General features: G+C 34.6%; 1 protein-coding gene and 1 non-coding gene across 3 annotated transcripts; one reads left to right on the forward strand and one right to left on the reverse strand.

Moving 5' to 3' along the window:
- Positions 1-8: 8 nt before the first annotated feature.
- Positions 9-80, reverse strand: TRNAP-CGG. Its single transcript has one exon. It is a non-coding gene; the product is annotated as a tRNA-Pro (tRNA).
- Positions 81-11292: 11212 nt separating this feature from the next.
- Positions 11293-13126, forward strand: LOC122316479 (GATA transcription factor 5). 2 transcript variants are annotated; one of them, XM_043133021.1, is made up of 3 exons: positions 11293-11603; positions 11727-12059; positions 12164-13126. In XM_043133021.1, the coding sequence occupies exons 1-3, from the start codon at positions 11478-11480 to the stop codon at positions 12845-12847; spliced, it is 1143 nt and encodes a 380-aa protein (XP_042988955.1). In that variant the 5' UTR covers positions 11293-11477; the 3' UTR covers positions 12848-13126. The 2 variants fall into 2 exon arrangements, with proteins under 2 accessions (XP_042988955.1, XP_042988956.1); XM_043133022.1 differs by having other exon boundaries at positions 11461-11603; positions 11731-12059.
- Positions 13127-20250: the final 7124 nt, after the last annotated feature.

Here is a 20250-nt window from a genome sequence, read left to right on the forward strand (position 1 = left end):
TCAGAAAAGGGGTGTTGCGAGAATCGAACTCGCGACCTCTCGCACCCGAAGCGAGAATCATACCACTAGACCAAACACCCATTGCAAGGATTTTTTGAATAAAAACACATATATCATTAATAATTTGACAGAGGAAAGAAAAGACGTATGTCTTTTAGTCTGAGAACAAGCAGATTAGAATCCCTCTACATATGCATGTTTCTTAATAGCAAGCAGCAAAGACGGCACTACTTAATATGGTATATATTCATGTAAATTGCATGTAGTTTTGCAGACAAACTAGCGCAGTGCAGAACAGTAAATTCTTTGGAGTACGTACGTACCCCACCGGCCTTTAGTTCACTGCATATGGGCCATTTTTCATGCCATATATGTTCATAAAATACACTGTAGATTGCCCCTCAACAAGTTTGAGTGCGTAGGCTAATCAGTTACAACTTAGGCTTTTGATTTCAAAGATGAATTATTATTGCTGAAGCAAAAGCTCTGTAGGAGTAAATTAAATTGGCCAATGGCCGGTAGACGTACTCACGATTGAGCAACAACCTACGAGGGAGGGATGGATGGAGGTGGGATACTGTGGATTGTTGAAAATGATGCGCGCTTAGTAATAATTAGTGGTCTTTGTCATTATATCACTAGCTGTTGTTCAATTATCACGAAAATAACTTTGGGACATGTCATCATGATCCGGCGCATGTAGAATTTCTTGTCATTATTAACCCTTTGTTTTCAACATATGTCCTCTCCAATTACTTGGTTGAATTTCGACGATTCGAATATTGTAAAGAGATAAGGTACTAGATCATGATCACGTACGTAGATTCTATAGTATTTAATGTTATTAAAAGTTTTTAGATATGGTATGAATCCCACGCGTGCATTTTAATGAAATATCAATTTTTTTTTATTATTTTATATTAGGTCAAATTAAAAAGATAGGATCTTTTAAAATATTTTCGTTTCATCTCATCTCGTTATTATATTTTTTTTAAATTTTTATATAAAATATAATAAACAATTCAACATTTTTAAATTTTTAAATAATAAAAATATTAAAAATAATATTTTATTCAATTTTCATCTCAAACATCTCATCTTATTTTTTAATCTAAACCAATCCTATATTTTTTTTTAATATTTTTAAAAGCATATATAATAAAATGAAAAGTGGAAGAATTTAACATTTACCTGTGAGGATAATTATTATAAAAATAAAGATAAATAATATTTATAATCATAAAATAAGTTGCATGTTTTTTTTAAAAATAAATAAATATGAGAATAATTATATAAAAAAAATTAATTTTTTAATAATAAATTATTCTACTTTTTAAAAAAACAGTTACGTGACACATGTACAACACATATTATATACACAACACATATTATATCTAATATTACTCTCCATTTATGAATGCGTCATGTTCAAGGTCCCTTTAATCTGGAGCTGAAAACAAAAAGGGGTCGTGTTGAGTGTTTCCAAGGCATAAAATACGGAGAGAAAATAATGTCCATGTGTGCATTAACAACGCCATGCACGTGAGCGCACCGAAACTGAAGATGTCCGTTTCTTGCCACCCATGTTCTCTTCTCCTCGCCCATCACGTACGTATGACACAACCCCTCCAAGAAATGAACTTGAGCAGTTACAAATTAATTTTTTTAATAAGGCTAGATTTAAGTTTAAGTTACGTAACTCTCGTGAAAATCTTTATAAGAAAATGGGACTTATTTTATATATAAATTGAATTTATTTGAATGAATGTCACTTTTTTTTTTTCATAAGATTAATACATAATTTGCACAAATTATTTTTCTTTTTCTTTACATACAATAAATTTAGGCTGGAATATATAAATATCGAAGATAATTTAAGAGTTTTAGAAAGAAACATATATATCTAAAAAATAAATAACTTCGAATAATAAATGATGCATGATTGCAAACGTACTTATAATTTTTTTATTGAAGAAGCCCACAGAAAGCCCATGTTTAGTGGGCTCAATACCGGGAACCGAATGAAAAACAATTCAAATATTAAACGGTAATGTTAGGCAGAGAATTTTTTTTTAAAAAAAAAAAATACCATTACTTAAATGCTTTAAACCAATTCATTGCCAGGCTTCCCGCTCATAGAATTTAAAAGTCACAGAATTTTTTTTTTAAAAGAAATTAAAAAAAAATGGACATCATCATCATCATTGTCACCTAACCGGTTGACTTTCTAAATAAATCGACTTCAACTCTAATAACAAGTAGCAACCCACCGAGATAAAATCAAATAAGAACAAAGAATTTTGAAAAAATAAAAACAGAAGACTTCCGTAGTTAACAGTATAATCCCGTGTAATGTTTTAGTTTATCATCATAACTATAAAGAACATCTATAATTGATATGCAACTGTATTATGTGTAATATTTTATATTTAGCACTTTTTTTTTTAATTAAGTAATTGAGATGTTAAATATCCTTTTAGGGTTATGACCGATCGAACTTAATTGTCGAGCATGACGTCCTATTGAGCATTATTTTAGACAAGTATCGTGCGTATAGCTTTATTTTATCTAACTTTATTTTATCTTTTAGTCGTCAATTATTACGTGAATCTTTCGTGACTTCATTTTTCTCATTGACAAATTATTTCTCGCTAGTCGTATAAATTCATGCCCAACAATTATTATCCCAGTATATTAAATTATTAATCATTTTCTCTCTTACAAGTTACAAATCAATGTATTATAAATGATGAGCTATCAAAGGGAAACTGAAACTTCTTCCAATTTGTTGGCAAAGATCAAGTTGGAGATCGAAGAGAAAATGTGAAGCATGACATCACATAATGAATTGGCTATTGCTGCTAAAAGAAATCTCACTATTCCTTAACATGAAGATCCTATTGGATATGGGAAAAGTTGAAAATTTCTCTTCCACTCTTAGAGTTAGAGACATCTTTCGAAGATGCAGAAGGTATGGGATCATATAGATATTGTGTTGTAATATATAGTAAATATGACACAATATTAATAAAGCATGTTACCTTTTCTACTACACGTGAGCTAAACGCTTAATCCATGTTTAGGAAAGTGTGTACTTTAAACATAGTGAGTCTAGTGGCATCCAATTCCCAAAAAGCAGATGCATGAATGGAGTCCAAATCAAGTAGCTCAATGAGTTACCCATGGTTGGGACCACTCACCCCATTTGGCATGGAATTTATTATGGATATTATATGGTCTCACTGACGCCCACAATTATAACTCTATTTAATGTCCCCCATTTGCAGCAATTAAAATAAAAAGAAGAAGAAGAAGAATCCAGAGTGTTTGGCATGCAGAACTTAAAGAGATTGGGTTCTTCAAGCAATTGAATTTCGAGTTTGCATCTTTGAAATGTATGCTTGATCGTGCCGCGCAAGACTTAGGAATATTGCGTCTGCTATGAGCTATCCAAGCAGTATATAAGAGAAGAATGAAAAAGAAAGGAAATCTAAAAATGCATTTCACAATTCCTTTTAGACTAAAAGGTTAAATCAAGCTTACTAATCAACCAACCAACATTAATTTGTTATAATTAGAATCCTTTTCAAGAAATGTTTTAGATACAAATAAATTTTACAAAAGTCAATCTATAAATTGAGAGTTTGATGTTGTATATTAAATTATAACTTATTTTTATTATAAAGGAGATATAACGTATTATATTAATTCACGTTAATTTATAATTTCTTTATTATTTATTTATCTCCAAAACATCTTATTAAAGTATTAAGAATTCAACTTTAAAATTTTCTGATAAACAAATTAATTGATCCCAAATTCCCAATCCAATATTTCTATCCAATAGTTATCCATTCAACTGTCTTTTATGAAAGTAGTCATTGAGACATCAAGGAACACAGAATTATTTAATAAAAGTTAGAGCCACCCATCTTTTCAGTGGCCAAGAGCTGTCGATCTCACAATTTGAATATCTCCATTTGGACATTTTCGAAAATTCTTTCCCTCCATGTTCTTGTCAATACGATTTTAATTATCTGACTATGTATTTTCTGAATATAGATCTAGAAATATAATTGAAACAGTTAAAAATATAATGTCATTTTATCGATTGTGGTTCTTAATCATCTTAATTAACTTAAGAAAAATGAGTAATTACATTCTTTTTTGGCACTTTGATTGAGTATAAATATATATTTATTTTTAAAAATTTTTTACATAATTATGTTTTAAATGAATAATATTTTTATAAAAAATAATCGTGTGAATATCATTACTTTGGTACCTTTTGCTTTAATGCATTTATGGTTTTTATTTCTTTCCTTGCATTTAAAGGAAGAAAAAAGAAATAAATCCAAAATAGTTATTGGGACCCCTAGCTTGTTTTTCTACATTATTGGTTTCGGAGAGCTTCGTACAGAATTTCTGATGCTCCAACCACATCCAACGTAACAATAATTACTTTTCTTTCATTGGAAATTTCACAAAGCCTCCGTACGTACACTTGTTTGCATGCACAGATATTCCATTCACGCCGAATAAGACCGTAAATAAGAATGATTATTCGTTAATTTATTCAAGATCTCAATTTCAATATTATTTATTAAATAAGTTATTTATAACTAAAATTTTTCAATTGATATAAAAGATATAATTCGTAGAAAACTCATTATATATTGATCATGATGAGGGGCTAGTGGTTTTTTATTTGAGTTTTGCTATATACAAGCATAATCGTGTATTAATCTGTATACCAATACTGATTCATTCATACTTAAAATTTAAATTAACACTGTTTTCAATAAAATCTACTTTTTGATCAATTATATCACATTGATATACAGATTAGTACATAATTATACTTGCAACTGTATTTTTCTTTTTTATTTTGATATCAAATCATAAAACATGGCCGTCAGCCATTACTGTAGTTTTGATACAATCAGTAACAGTCAACATCAATTAGTTTGTGTTCTTTATTCACATGCCAATTGGTGAGCAGCATCATTTAGTTTTAGTTTCCTCTTGACATGATGAATTTTCCATGTAGTGTTAGCCAATATTAGCTGCATATCAGACACAAAACATTGAAGTTTCCTTGCATGGTATTCCCTTAAGCCAGTTATTTTATGCTCCACTTGACTTGAATCCCCTTTAAAAAGCACATAATCCAATCCAAGCTCTTTACAAAAATTAGCAGCAGAAAGTAATCCCTTAGCTTGTACAATGGTTGGATCAACACAATAGAACTTGGGCTGCATTAAGCTAGCAAGGCCAGAACCCATATAATCATCTCTAACAATGACTCCAAGACCGATCTTGTGATATTCATTTCTAATTGATGGAGGAGGTTCCCAATGAAGTGTAGTAGGCTGATAAGGAAATCTGATCACTGTTTGTAGCTGCAATGCAGTTTGGAAATCTTTGAAAGCTTTAACAGCAAGCTTGTAAACTAGGGCTAGTGCTTGAAAAGAACCATCATGTATGAGAGCATCTCTTCTAAACCAAATAAACTTGGCCAAGAGAGTAAAAAACATCAAATCCTGTATTGACAGCCGATCTGACAGCTGCTAAAAGATACTGAAAAAATCAGTTGCTATTGTTGAGACATTTTGCATTGCTCTTGAACCTAGCAACCACATGTCTCTTACTGATGAGCATGTCCATATGATGAAGGGCAAGTTGATGAATAATTCTAGATTTATTATTTCTTTAATGTATAATATTTAACTCGAAAAATATAGGAAGCATTAATCGTGCTGATAATACAATATGACTTGTTTGAATTATTGTTATTTTTATATTGTTTGAATTATTTGATTGCCTAATACTCAGTCAAATTTAGATAACTTGTTTACACCTTTGACACTAAAATAAAATCAAAGATTCGTGGCAACTTTGTAAATTCATATTCCTTTTACATGAGAACAACAACAACATATATTTTGATTATTCATTTCGTACTGAAAATGATTTATATATTTATGAAATGTGCAAATTTGTTTTAAAATTTACAAATTTTAAAATTATATCTGACATTACCGTTTAATGTTAATAACTCTGCTTTCTAATTATTTTTTAAACAGTGATATTTAAGGTTTAAAATTTAACGCACGGAAATGTCAACTGATTCAAAATATTAGAAAAAATAAAAAGTAAATCAATATCTTCAAAGACGTGAAGATGTGGACAAAAGTCAAACCAACGTCACGTGCCGGAGCGAGACAAATGAGAACGCCACACGTGAAAAAAGGGACTGGGGCGGCTGAAAACGACCTGAGAGCCGGCTTTCACTACGTTTAGTTAGCCGGTCTAATAATATATGAGTAAAAACATACCACTCAAATATTGAAATTCCCAAAAACCCAAACAATGAAACATACCTATCTATTGGATTAGAAAAAATCTAGTTGTAAATAACTACACATCAATATATGCATCAATTTAATATGATTCGTTAAAAAGTAAATTTTATTAAAAATAATATTAATTTAAATTTTAAATATGAAAAAATTAATATTAATATGCAGATTAATACACGACTTTGCTTGTATATACGTAGCAAAACTCATTTGACTATCATTCTCTTTCCTTTCCTCCTGTTTTTATTATCTCTCTTTATTATGAAAGTTATGTTACATGTAATTACTTTTATATATTTTTTGTACACTCCACTACTAATATAATTAATTAAACATTATTTTATATTAAAAAAATGACGCAACCAATTATATTAATAAAGTGAGCAAATAATATATAATTGTTGCTGCACATAAAATTTTTCTTATTATTAATGACTCATAGATATTACATGTTCTTCTAACAGAGGAGAAACTCGATATGCATCTTGAAAGACATTCTTACATGCTAGTTAAACTGTCAGTAATTAATGGATCTTGCATTCATTAACAATAATTTCAAACTCAATAACATTAACGTTAAAGTTCTAAGTGACAAGTCGATTCTTGTTCACTATCAAGAGTGCCTACCACCTCCTTGGTGAGATGGAGATGTGCTCAAAGGGTCAACCTTCTAAAAACTCCAGGAATAATGAAATCTGGTCCAAGTTATGGAAGCTAAATGTGCCTAATGCAACTAGAATTCTGTTGTGGAGAGCCTGTCACGAGTCCCTACCCACAAACCCAAACTTGAGCAGAAGGAAGCTAAGGAATTCTCCCCTATGCCCTGTGTGTAAAAGAGAGCCAGAAACGTGTACACATGCTTTGTGGTCCTGCTCATCTGCTCAAGATATACGGGGGAGTCAGCTTAAGGAAACTACAGAAGGAGAGGGTGTCGGAATCCAACTTCAAAGAGCTAATATGCCACCTGTTCTCTTTCCTTGTTGAGGATGACTTGGTTATTTTTGCTTCCATACTGTATCAAATTTAGAAGAGAAGAAACTAGTATGTTTTTGAAGGGAAGTTCGAAGCACCAGAGAGTCTAGTGCAATATGCTACCCAGTTGGCACTTGATTTTAAGGAAGTTAACAGTAAGCAGGGTAGTGAGGTGAGACTAGAAGGGCCTGTGGATCAATAATGTACAGCTCCTCCTTTGAATATGTACAAAGTTAATTGGGATGCAGCGATGGATAGACTTCACTGCAGAGTGGCCATAGGGGTGATAGTAAGATATTGGACTGGCCAAGTGATAGCTACCCTCAGATCTCGAAGAGATTTGTTTCCTGATGCAATGCTAGCTGAAATAGTTACTGCTCTAAAGGCTGTCATCCTGTACAACCAGTTGAACCTGTAGGATATGATTCTCGAGGGAAATGTGATGAATGTGGTTATTCAAGAGATAAAGGGTGAAGCCGTGAATTGGAGCATTGCAGGGATGATTATTCAGGACATCAAGACAATGCTCAAGAAAGTCAAGAATTGGTCTGTGATGCATGTTTCTAGGAAATTCAATAGTTTTGCTCATTGTTTAGCAAAGGATGCACTTAAACTCTCTAAGGAGACCATTAGTTTGGAGGGAGTCGCTTCTTGTATCTGTCATTTGCTAAGCTAAATGAATACAGTTTTATTTAAAAAAAAAAAAAAGAAGCCGAATCTTAATAAACGTGTATGAAGCTAATTTGTACAGTAATTAATTTTTTCGAAAATATTATGGAGCTTGACTTGATTTGATAATAATCTAGGATATTACCCTTAGTACAAAAAAAGAAAAAGAAAAAAAGAAAACCCTACTTAGAACAGGTGATTTGCATGTGCTTTGATGACAAAAGTGGTACTTTAATTCAGAGTAGATTAGGAGCCATATCTCTTCATAAATAGACCTTTACAAAAACTAGATAATCAAGGTTTTTCGAATTGGAGAGAGGAATCATTTGAATTGGGTGACTTGGAGACAAAAGCTGGCCCGATGTCATGGATCCGTATGACTTTTACCTCCCTTTACTTCTAAGCCATGTCGTGTCTCCAAACTTTATTCATCATGATTGCATGAACATTATCGAAAGAATTTTCTTTTTTTGTTTTCTTGAAAGAAAACATTCTTGAATTTGGTTGGTAGGGGATGGCTAACTTGTTTCTTCAATAATTCAATTTTGCATATGAACGCAATTGTCTTAAATGGCCTTGAAGTGTCATGAAAGGAAAGTTAAAAACAATAGGAAGCAAAGGAAATGAAAAGGCAGATCAAAAGCAGCACTTCATGATCACCTATACAAGAAAATGAAGGGTTTAAAGCATATTGATGCATTTTGTTTAGCAAGATAAAAAGAGAAGGTGACTTTGGTAAGGATTTAGAGAGATCTTATGAGTAATGATAGGTACAATTCTAAATAGACAAGTTCCATACAAGCATTTTATTAAAAAGTGGGTTTCATTAATAAAGAATAGTTTCTTTTACACCTTTTTTTTTTTTTTTTTTATTTTTTTTTTTATTTTTTATTTTAATATAGTCCACTTTTTTACAGAAGTTTATATAAGATTTTTCTGTTTGAGATTTATACAAATCATTTTTCTTTAGGTAGAGTGATTGTTTATTCTTAAAGAATCTCATACACATGTACCATTGGATTGGCATATCCTTGACAGTAGTAACCGTTTGCTTTGTCCTCTAATTAAATATTTGTTTTTATCGAATGCGTTCATGTTTAGGCTTAAGTGGGTGCCCCAGACATGAACGTGCCAAGTGAGTAAAAGCTAAGTTATCTTGTATCTTCTCAAAAAGATCTTGGTATTCTAGTTTAGTTTTGCCTTGCAAATTATATTGATCTTACACCTTGGAATGGGATATAAAATCAAGTTACAATTATATAGTGATAAATTCTTCTGATCATCGCAAACTATTGAAGGAATTTCTCAAATGTGAGTCAACTAGAATCGCGAATTGAACTGATCGAGCACTACTTCGTTGGTTTAGCTGTCTCAGGCAAGAGTTGCTTAAAATGAGTGTTCTATAAGCTCTAGTTTCATTTGTAGCGTGCAAGTCATAGTAACCTACTTGAAAAGGCCGAGACAATACCTCTTGTTGCAACAAATCGAGTTTCAAAAACTCATTTATCAATCACATTTTCAGGCACACCAGTGCATTTGAACAATACCTCTTGGTTATACTTCGAAACAAAATCCCGCTCTGCTCTCCTTTCCCTTTTTGCTCTTTCGAGTTTCCTCTTGTCTCCCTGGCTTTATTTACCCTCTTTACTTTGTAGGTTAATGAATATAAGAAATATATCGTTTTTGGAGCACCATCATCACATTAGTCCATACTAACCATGATCCATATGAACTAACATGTGGTCGTCACCAGCCATTGTCAATATTGGTGTGTAATCGGGTTAAACTCCTTTATTAGTTTCAAGCAAATCGTCGATTTCAAAGTTCAAACCAAAAAGCAAGCACAGAGCTAGCTAGCTGGTTAGAATCCTTAATTCAAATCTCTGTTACCTTAATAATTAATTTGCATTAAGTACTATAGATTTCTTTATGCAATCACGATAAAAGCAACTCTTAACAGTGTAGATTTACTGAATCTTGAAAATTAATGTTCCAAAAATACAACCAAATTGTTCATGATCTATTCTAGAATATGTTTTTTAGGTGTAAAAAAGTTGATCTTAATGGGTTGTTTGAACATATAAATTACGTATATGGTTGATATCATGTTTACATAATGACCCATATATCTTTTCCAAAAGCAGATTTGAACCCCTTTTGAAACGTTTATATAACTTAAAAAGAGAAAAATGACTAAATGCAATCCCCTTAGAACATTCAAGGCTTGAATATATTAATTAACAGAGACAATATTAAAATAACAATCTTAATATATTAACAAACCGAATTCTGTGAAATAAAACTGATAAGACAAAAACTTAAACAAGAAAATTCTGGTGAAAATTGAGATGCGTGCTGAAGGAATTAGCAATGTTGCAGCAAGGCAAGGATAGCTTGATGTGATGCTGAAACTAAAATCCATAGTCAATATAATGTTCATGTGAATGTTGGTTGATATTAAGGATTGACACAAAGAGGGAGAAGAAAGATCAGTGCATGGGTTGTTGGCCCAAAAAACAGCGGCGACGGAGGAGCTGGACATGGTGGAGCTGCTCGATGGCACGCTGTCTTCAAAGGTGGAGGGAACAATACAGACAAGTAAAGAAAGGGCAACGAAATATTGCACAAAAAAACTAAAAAAAGGAAAAGAATGTATCCAAGATAACTACTAATTAAAGAGGTGTGAATATTGGGGGAGGAGAAGCCGGAAAATGAAAAGGGTGGGGAGTGGAAATCAGGGGGAGCGGGAGAGAGCGAGAGGAAGAAAGAAAGTGTATGATAATGTATTACCATTTTTGCACTATATAAAGGAAGTTAGTAAATCCAAAAATACCAATGATAAAGAGAGAGAGATAGAGATACTATTTCTGCAACTTTTGCTTTGCCTTTTTAGTATTAATTACGCAAAGAAAAGAAAAAGGAAAAGGAAAAAAAAAGGAAAAGCGTGAGCAGGGGAAATAAAGGAAATCATGAAAGTGGTGAACAGCCAGAGCGAGCGGCGATCAAGGCGGTAGGCAAGTCACGTAAATTTTTATATATTTGAGTTAGTCAAGAGAAACGGGCAAAAATCACTTACACTCATAAGAAAAGTACCAAAGAAAAAAATAAAAAAGTAGATAAGGAGGCAGTTTCCTAGGTGGTCACTGGCATTGTTTTTTGGTAGGACGGACAACACCATATCCAAGAAAGTAAAACTCTTTATTTATTTCTTTATTTTTTATTTTTTTAAATGGAAGGGAAGATTCATAAATTTGGTGGCAAGCTGCGGATATATCATATATGGTCCGAGTTGGCCTTCCATTTTGTACAGAAACAGAGCCTGCAGAAACCGCCCATGTTAAATACGTTTATTATCTGAGTATAAATTATACACAGTAGAGAGGAAAAAAATGCAGTAAACTTCGAGATAGAGAGAGAGAGAGATTGAAGCGGGCACTTTTTGTAAGGTCTACGGACGCTTTCAGCCCTCATTCAATGCTTTCCCGAACACCCCACCCCCTTTTCTCCCAACTCCACCATACATTCAGTTGTTCCATCCCTCCCACCTCTGCAACTAGTACCATCATCCCTGTACCTTTCTCAGCGTATCCTTGTATTCAGGTATGGTTTTGGGATGTGAAACTGGAAGAAAGTTTTGGGGGTCTTTTCTTTTTATCTCATGAAGTCGTTTCTTTTTTGGTTTTCATAAATGATTTGGATTTTCTCTGTGTGTGTGGTTTGTAGGCAGAAACGGAAATGGAATGCGTGGAAGCGGCGTTAAAGAACAGTTTTAGGAAGGAAATGACGGTGAAATCAACCCCACAGTTGGTTTTCGAGGATTTGTCATCTGGAAATGGGCAAAATGGCGTGGGTTGCGACGACTTTTTTGTGGACGAATTCCTGGACTTGTCTAATGAAGATGGGTTTGTGAAGGAAGAGCCGGCAGAAGAAGAAGAGGAACAAGAGGAAGAAGATAAGGGCTTTGTCTCTGTTTCCCATCAGCAGGACCACCAAAATTCCAACACTAAAATCACTTTCTCTGCCAAAGAAGAGTTTGGCTCCGAACTCAGCGTTCCGGTACTTTCTTTTCTTTTAACCCTTCTCTTAAAATACAAACGGACGGTTTTTTATGAAGGAGTTTCATGGTAGTTATTGACCCAAGGTATCGTCTTTCTGAACAGACCGATGATTTAGCGAACCTGGAATGGCTGTTTGTTGAGGATTCTTTTCCCGAATTCTGCACACCGTACCCAGCCGGAAGTTTAACGGAAAAGCCTAAGAACGAAGGGCCGGAACCGGAACCGGAACCGGTAAAGCCTTATTTCAAGACACCTGTTCCAGCTAAGGCTAGAAGCAAGCGCACCAGAACCGGAGGCCGAGTTTGGTCCCTTAGGTCCCCTTCGCTGACCGAGTCGTCCTCTAGTTCAACCTCCTCGACCTCTTCCTCGTCCCCTTCAAGTACTTGGCTCATACACCCCACGGCGGCCCAGAACGCTGGACCGGTCGAGACAGTTTATTCGGTGGAAAAACCACCAGCGAAGAAGCAGAAGAAAAAGCTGACGCCGTGGGAGCCGGTGTCAGTCTCTGGTGGGGCCCAGCCACCGAGGCGGTGCAGCCATTGCGGTGTCCAGAAGACACCACAGTGGAGAACAGGTCCGCTCGGAGCGAAGACGCTGTGCAACGCTTGTGGGGTCCGGTTTAAGTCCGGTCGGCTCCTACCCGAATATAGGCCCGCTTGTAGCCCGACTTTCTCGAGCGAACTGCATTCCAACCATCACCGGAAAGTGCTGGAGATGCGGCGGAAGAAGGAGTCACCGGGGGTGACCCAGTCCGATTTGGCCGCTCCTGCGGTGTCCAATTTTTGAGAAAAACTCTTAAAAAAAAAAAATCTCGTTAAAAAACTAAAATTTAGGGAAAGAGAGAAGATTAGGAGAAGAACCGGAGATACTGAGGGAACCGGGTTCGAACGGGCCATAGTTAGTGTATATTCTTTTCATGGTGGGTGAGTTAGGTTGTTTTACTTGTAGGAATGTAACTTAATTAGGGAGACTTCAATATGTAACTTTCTCTATTTATTTTCTTTTTCTTCTGATATTATCCATTCCTATTTTAGTAATTTGAGAGACAAATCGTTACCCCTTTTATCTAAATGTTTTGTTTTTGTTGAGAATTTTTAAAAATTTTATTTTTAAGTCGGTGTAGAGTTTATTTAGTAAAGTAATTAATTTAAAAGATAAATTTTAAAATTTAAACATTACCAATAAAAAATTATCATTAAAGGAACATGGATATTATAGCTCTAAGACTATAATTAATTGATAATCATATTAAGAAGTAGTACTAGCTTTTAGGGAATTATGATAAAAAGATTAAGAATGCATATAAAATATCAGTCTAAATATATAAAGTAAATCTAAAATATTTATACATGATATTTAAAGTTTAATCAAAAGAAAAAATTGATGGTATAGGAGAGAGATATTGAGGGAGATGTAAAGAGTTCAATCTTTAGTTGGTATGGCCGTTGGAAAGCAAAGACATCGTGGGTGAAGATGTGTATGCATGAATGTGGCTTAGGTAATTGGTGTACCTAGAAACCCCACCACTGGAAGCTGTTTGTGCTTCGTTATTTCCGAACTCCTAAAAAGTGAGAGAGGCTTGTGCACTTGTGATTATGTCCGGTTGTTCAGCCACTGGCCCCCTTTCTTCGATTCCAACGTAATATGGGTTTTTAATGCTGTTTTGGACCATCCAATTTCCCTTTTGACGAAATTCTAAAGGCACTCTATATATATATGTGTGTGTATATATATATATATATCTGTGTGGTTACTGTCAAATAATTAATATGTATATCATATAAAAAAAATGGGGGAAAAAAAAAAAAAAAGATAAGAGAGAAGCTCATGGACTCGAATATTTACCATGAGTTCAAAAATTTGACTCGTCCATTTCCATGTCAGCTTAGGGCGGGTGTGTGTGTGGTTTTTTTTTTTTTTTTTTTTTTTTTTTTTTTTTTTTTTTTTTTTAAATTTAAGAGGATTGCCACACACTTCAAAATTAAGAGGATTGCCACTCACTCCAGCTGTCCGGCTACTTTAAGATGGCCAACCACGCTTATGAGATGGGTCCAATTACTATGACGGGTTGTTTGAGAGCCAACCATGTGGCTGATTGTATCTATCTCAAGAAATGGGGATATATGATTCTCAAAGACATCCTTGCCGGTGTCTCAATCGTTGGTCGGTTTTCACTCTAATGACTGATTTGAACAGAGTAAGATAAAATCAGATGTAAGTTTAATAAAATATTATAAGAATATTATATTTTAAGATTATTTATATTTTAAAATTTGAAAAAATTGAATTATTTATTATATTTTATTTAAAAAATTAAAAAATTTATAATAATTAAATAAAATAAAATAAATTAAGATGGTTTCACTATATAGATCAAGTCCAAATGAATGAGAAATGGGTTAATTGGGATAGGGAGGTTTTAAAATAGCAGAGTACTCGATGTGATCGTGTGAGGCGATAACGATGAGAAATGGGTTTCCAATCAATGCCCCATTTAATGGTAAGACAGGAAGGTCACCATTTGATCCATCTCTCTGCTTTCATATTTGTATTTTTATTCCGAACTGTCGACAAGTTCACTCCTCAATATTGTCTATGCCATTGACAATTCACTTATGCAGATGTAATAGATTTTTATTTATTTTTTGATATTCAAACTTCAAACTTCATTATACCAAAGAGAAGATTACAGACATAAATCAAACTATAAAGTTTGAGATAAAAAGTCCAGAATACAATCCCACCACGTGGTGATACTATCAATCTGTCTATCATATCTAGCTAATGAATAAGCAGCCATATTAGCTTCTCTATAAACATGTGTAAACAAGCATTCTCCAAATAAAGAAGACAACCGTTTAATTTCATGATAAAGACCACCATATATTAAATTTGACATACTATCTTGGTTCAACGCTTCAATCACCATGAGGCAGTTACTTTTCACTTGGATATGATGAATTCCCACACCTGCACATAGTTGCATTCCACGGAAAATAGCTAATAATTCAATGTGCTCAACATCTTCAACATCCGGTTCTGGTATAGATACTGCCATCAATGTTCTGCCCGTGCTATCTCGCAATATGGCTCCAGCTCTTGCTTTTCCAACTTCTACACATAGAGATCCAACCACATTCAGCTTTAGAAAGTCTTCTTGAGGTACCTTCCATTGATAGAAGCCTTGTACTTGCCGCCTATGCTTCTTATACACAGCTTTATAATTCTTCAGCAAAGATAAAGCATGTTCAGCTGCATTGTGAGGAGAAACAACAATTTGATAATGGAAAAATTTATTTCTCCTATACCAAAATCCCCAAGCCACAATGAAGAAGATAGATAAATTATCCCACATTTTGGTCATGCAAAGCTTAAGAGCCATATGAATAACATTTGAAGAAGGTCCAATATCCAGCCTAGGTAAAACTCTCAGCCAAATTGCTACCAATAACTTACAGCCCACCAATGCATGATAAGTTCATTCTTCTTTTTCTTTACAGAAGCTACAAATCCCATCAATAGGAACATGTTTTGATAGCAAATTTGTCTTAGAAGGCAATCCGTCTTTACAAGCACGCCAAACAAATATTTTAATCTTATTAGGAATCGGCATCTTCTACAAATGTTTCCAAATCCTTCTGTGGTTGCTAGCATTTGATGATTCAGTTTCATAAGGGCCTTACTTATCCATGATGAAACGGTAACAGCTTCGGACACTAAATAAACCACTTCTTTCAAATTCTCAAACCCTTTTATCTCCACTATTCACAGCTCCAAAATGCATTTTCAGAATATCCAGTACTGTGCTTAGATTAAAGAGAGCTCTAAGTTTTTCCATATCCCATGATCTACAGTTTTCAGAACAAGGTATTCACACAATCCCATTCAGTTCCTTCTCTTATCGCAACCCCTTCCTTCACTAAAGAATTATGCCCTGGAATCCATTTACAGAATTTCCATCTCCAATCCTCCACCTGCATCCATCCACTACCCACTTCCTAGCCTCCCAAATCCCTCTCCAAGAATAAGAAGGAGATCTACTCAAACCAGCTATCAAAAAATTCGATGAAGGAAAATACTTAGCCTTGAGCAGCCTATGAAGTAAAGAATTCTCATCTTGAAGCAACCTCCATTCCTGTTTTGTTAACATAGCCAAGTTATGAATTCTAAGTTTCTTAAAACTCAAACCTTCCCATGATTTAGTAGCACACATTTTATTCCAACTCAACCAATGTATTTTCCTTTCATTCTCTTTTTGGCCCCACAAAAAACGAGCTATCATGGCCTCCAAATCAGCACACAAGCTAGATGGAAGAAGAAAACAACTCATAGAGTAACAAGGAATAGAGAGCGCCACAACTTTTAGTAAAATTTCCTTACCCCTTGAGAAAGTAGCTTTTCTTTCCAAGTTTGCAACTTTTGCCATACTCTTTGTTTAATAGCTTGAAAAGCTCGGTTTCTAGATCTTCCAACCAATGGTGGTAATCCAAGATATTTCTCATACTGCTGAACTTCAGAATTACCCCATAGGTTTTTAATCTCTTCTCGGGTTCTACTTGACACATTTCCACTGAAAACCATTGATGTTTTCTCTCGATTTATCCACTGACCAGAAACTGCATCATACTCTTTCAGAATTGATTGTATTCTTCTGTTTTCATCTAAAGCAGCCTTACAAAATATCAAGCTATCATCTGCAAACAGTAAATAGGTGATATTCAGGGCCCCTCTACAAATCTTAACCCCTGAAAGATGCTTCCTCAGACCAGCTTCTTTTAGTAACATAGTTAACCCCTCAGAGCATAAAAGAAAAAGATAGGGGGACAATGGATCCCCCTATCTAAGTCCTCTAGAAGGGATAATAGGCCCCTTAGGATCACCATTAATAAGCACAGAAAAAGAAACTGAACTGACACACACCATAATCAGCTTTACAAAGTCCTCATTGAAACCCAAAACCTCCATAATAGATTTCAAAAAGCCCCACTCCACCTGATCGTACGCTTTACTCATATCCAATTACAAAGACATAAAGCCCTTCTTCCTTGTTCTCATAAGTCTCAAATACTGAATTAATTCATAAGCTATGAGAACATTATCAGTTATTAAACGCCCCAGCACAAATGCATTTTGACATTCCCCAATGATACTTTTCAAAACCAATTTCAGCCTATTTGCAATGACCTTAGCAATCAGTTTATAGATCACATTATATAGACTGATCGGCCAAAAATCCTTAACTCTAGTTGGAGACTTTATCTTTGGAATCAAAGAGATAAAGGTATGATTAAGAGAAGATGTAAAAGAACTTGAATTGAGAGCATCCAATATTGCTGCAGTCACCGAGTTGCCCACCATATGCCAGTACTTTTGGAAAAAGATTGGCGACATGCCATCCGGACCTGGGGCCTTGGAAGGATTCATTTGCTGCAGTGCTTCCTTTACCTCCTCTTCAGTGTATACTCTATTAGATCTTCGTTCATATTAGGAGTAACTCTTCCCCTTAAGCCATTCAAAAATCTAGAGAACCATTCGGACTTAGGAAGTGAACAAATCTGTAAAGTAGTCCAGAATTACGTTTTCCATATTTGTCCGCTCATGCCACTGCCCCCACTCATCCTGAATTCTTGTCAATCAGTTCTTTTTCCTCCTTTGAGATGCTTTCATATGGAAGTAGTGTGAATTATGATCCCCTTCTTTTAACCATAAAGCCTTCTAACGTTGTCTCCACATCACTTCATCTCTTTCCAGCCAGATCTGAACCTCCTTTCTAGCAACATTTAAAGCTGAAACATCAAGCCCACGAGCATCCTTATAAACATGTTTCAATTGTAGATTAGCTTGTTGAAGCTTCTTCTATACATTTCCAAAGCAATTTCTATTCCATAGCTGTAACTTCACTCCACTCTCCCTAATCATTCCCTCTACATCCTCCATTCTTGATTGAGCATTACCCATCCTCCATTGGTCTTTAATAATGGCTTCACATTGAATATTTCCAATCCACATTTCCTCGAACCTGAAGAGTTTTTTCTTTTTATAAGGAATTTCAGCGTCACCCTCTAGTTTTATCCATATTGGTAAATGATCTGAGTAAGCCACAAGGCCATGAACAACCTTTGCATTCGGATAGAAATTCCACCAAGATGAGTTGGCAAGAAATCTGTCAAGTCGTTCACTAACATAGGAATGACCTTCTCTTCTATTAGACCACGTAAATTTGTAACCACTATATCCCAAGTCATGTAATTCACACTCCTCAACAACATCTCGAAAAACTGCAATTTGACTTTCCGATTTCGGATTCCCCCCTGTTTCTCATGGTGGAACATTGTTTCATTCAGGTCTCCCATAACTAACCAAGCCTCCCCATTTAACCGTCTAAGGCTCCTAAGAAGGGACCAAGTCCTATTTCGTAGATGAGTTTCAGGAACCCTATAAATTGCCGTTAAAAACCAATGTCCCCCAACTACCGTATCATAACTAACAACAGTATCAATATGAAATGAAGAGTAATTAACAATTGATAGAACAACATCCATTCCCTAATATAACGCAATACCCCCTTTCCTACCATTAGCCGAAACTGCTAAAACAATTATGAAAACCAAATTTATACTTACAAATTTCTGCATCTCAAACACTGAGTCTAGTTTCTTGAAGAAACATTACATCGGGTGCTTCCCTCTTCAATAAATCGCAGAGCTGCCGAATGCCCCGTGGGTTCCCAAGCCCATGGGCATTCCAAACTAAGATTTTCATGGCTACCGGCGGTGTTGTTCAACAGCCACCGCCGATAGCTCAGGATGTTATGCCTACCTTGCCGTAGGAGAACCGAGAGCATCCTCACTTCTCTCTGGTGCATGCTTCGTTCGTACCTTCTGAAGGCCTTCTGCCTTAACATTTCTTTGTTTTCTCTTCTTACTGCCTTCCGAAATCACGACTTCACTCAAAAATTTAGGGCTGGTCGTTTTAGAGTTAAACGACACCTTGCGACTCCATCTACATGAATGTGGTGGATTAGGCTTCCTCAGCAATGCATGGGTCGTGATGGTCTTCAACCCTAATTTAATTAGGACCTCAAAAAGCCCAGCCTCAAATGACTCTCCAGAAAGCCCATTCACATCCTTTACTCTCTCGTTAATTCCATCTTGGCTAACTCCCTCTCTTACCGGGGGTAACGTAGTCGTTTCGCTCTCATGAGTTACGTTAACAGGTAAAGTATATTTATTGAACTCAAGGTTTCAAGTTTTGTGTAATTATATATCTACACATGAATTTTGATGATAACAAATGAATTCAAAGAATAAAGAAGTCTCAAGCTCAAGTTGTCTACACAATGGAGTCAAACACATCAAGAAAACAAGCATGAGCAAGAAGGGAACAAGTTCACATTAAAGTTATAGAGTAATGTTGTAAATCTCTTCAAAATTCGAAATTAGGATTAATGCTCAAAATTAATATTTTATCATAAAGCATTAATATACATTTTCCACATGTGCATAAATATTTTTGAAAATTAAATTTAAAAATTTTGAAAGATGATTGATTGTCATCTTTTACATGTGCATACTTTGATTAAATGGTTGAATTTTGAAAATATTAAAGATGATTGATTGTCATTTTTCACATGTGCATGTTTTATTTGAATATTTTCAAAAGTGATTGATACTTTTTTAGACTTATACAAAAAGTAAAAGATTAGGTTTGAATTTTTTGAAAAGGAAAGTGTGCTCCTTTTGTCATATGCAAAAAGTAAAATATTAGGTTTGAATTTTTTGAAAAGGAAAATGTGCTCCTTTTGTCATATGCCAAAAGTAAAAGATTAGGTTTGATTTTTTTGAAAAAGTGAATGATGTTGTCTTTGACATGTGAATCTTTTTAAATTTGAATATGAAGTCTTATATGCCTATAAATAGATCATTTGAGAGCTTCATATTTACAACACCAAGAGCATACAACATTCATTCAAAACTTTCATTCTCTCTTCTCTAAGCATTGAGCCTTAATCCTTGTTCATTTTGAGAGATATAGTTTGCGCTGTATTGTTCTTATTTCACTCATTGAGGAGAGTTTTCTGATAACCTACCCACTATCAGCTTTTGTATCAGAAAAAGGGTGTGTATAACCTTTGTGCTTGTAGAAAGTATTCTACACGGGGAATAGTTAAATCACCACGTGTAAGGTGA

Source organism: Carya illinoinensis, chromosome 7 (genome assembly GCF_018687715.1).
Source record: "Carya illinoinensis cultivar Pawnee chromosome 7, C.illinoinensisPawnee_v1, whole genome shotgun sequence".
NCBI classification, from domain to species: domain Eukaryota; kingdom Viridiplantae; phylum Streptophyta; class Magnoliopsida; order Fagales; family Juglandaceae; genus Carya; species Carya illinoinensis.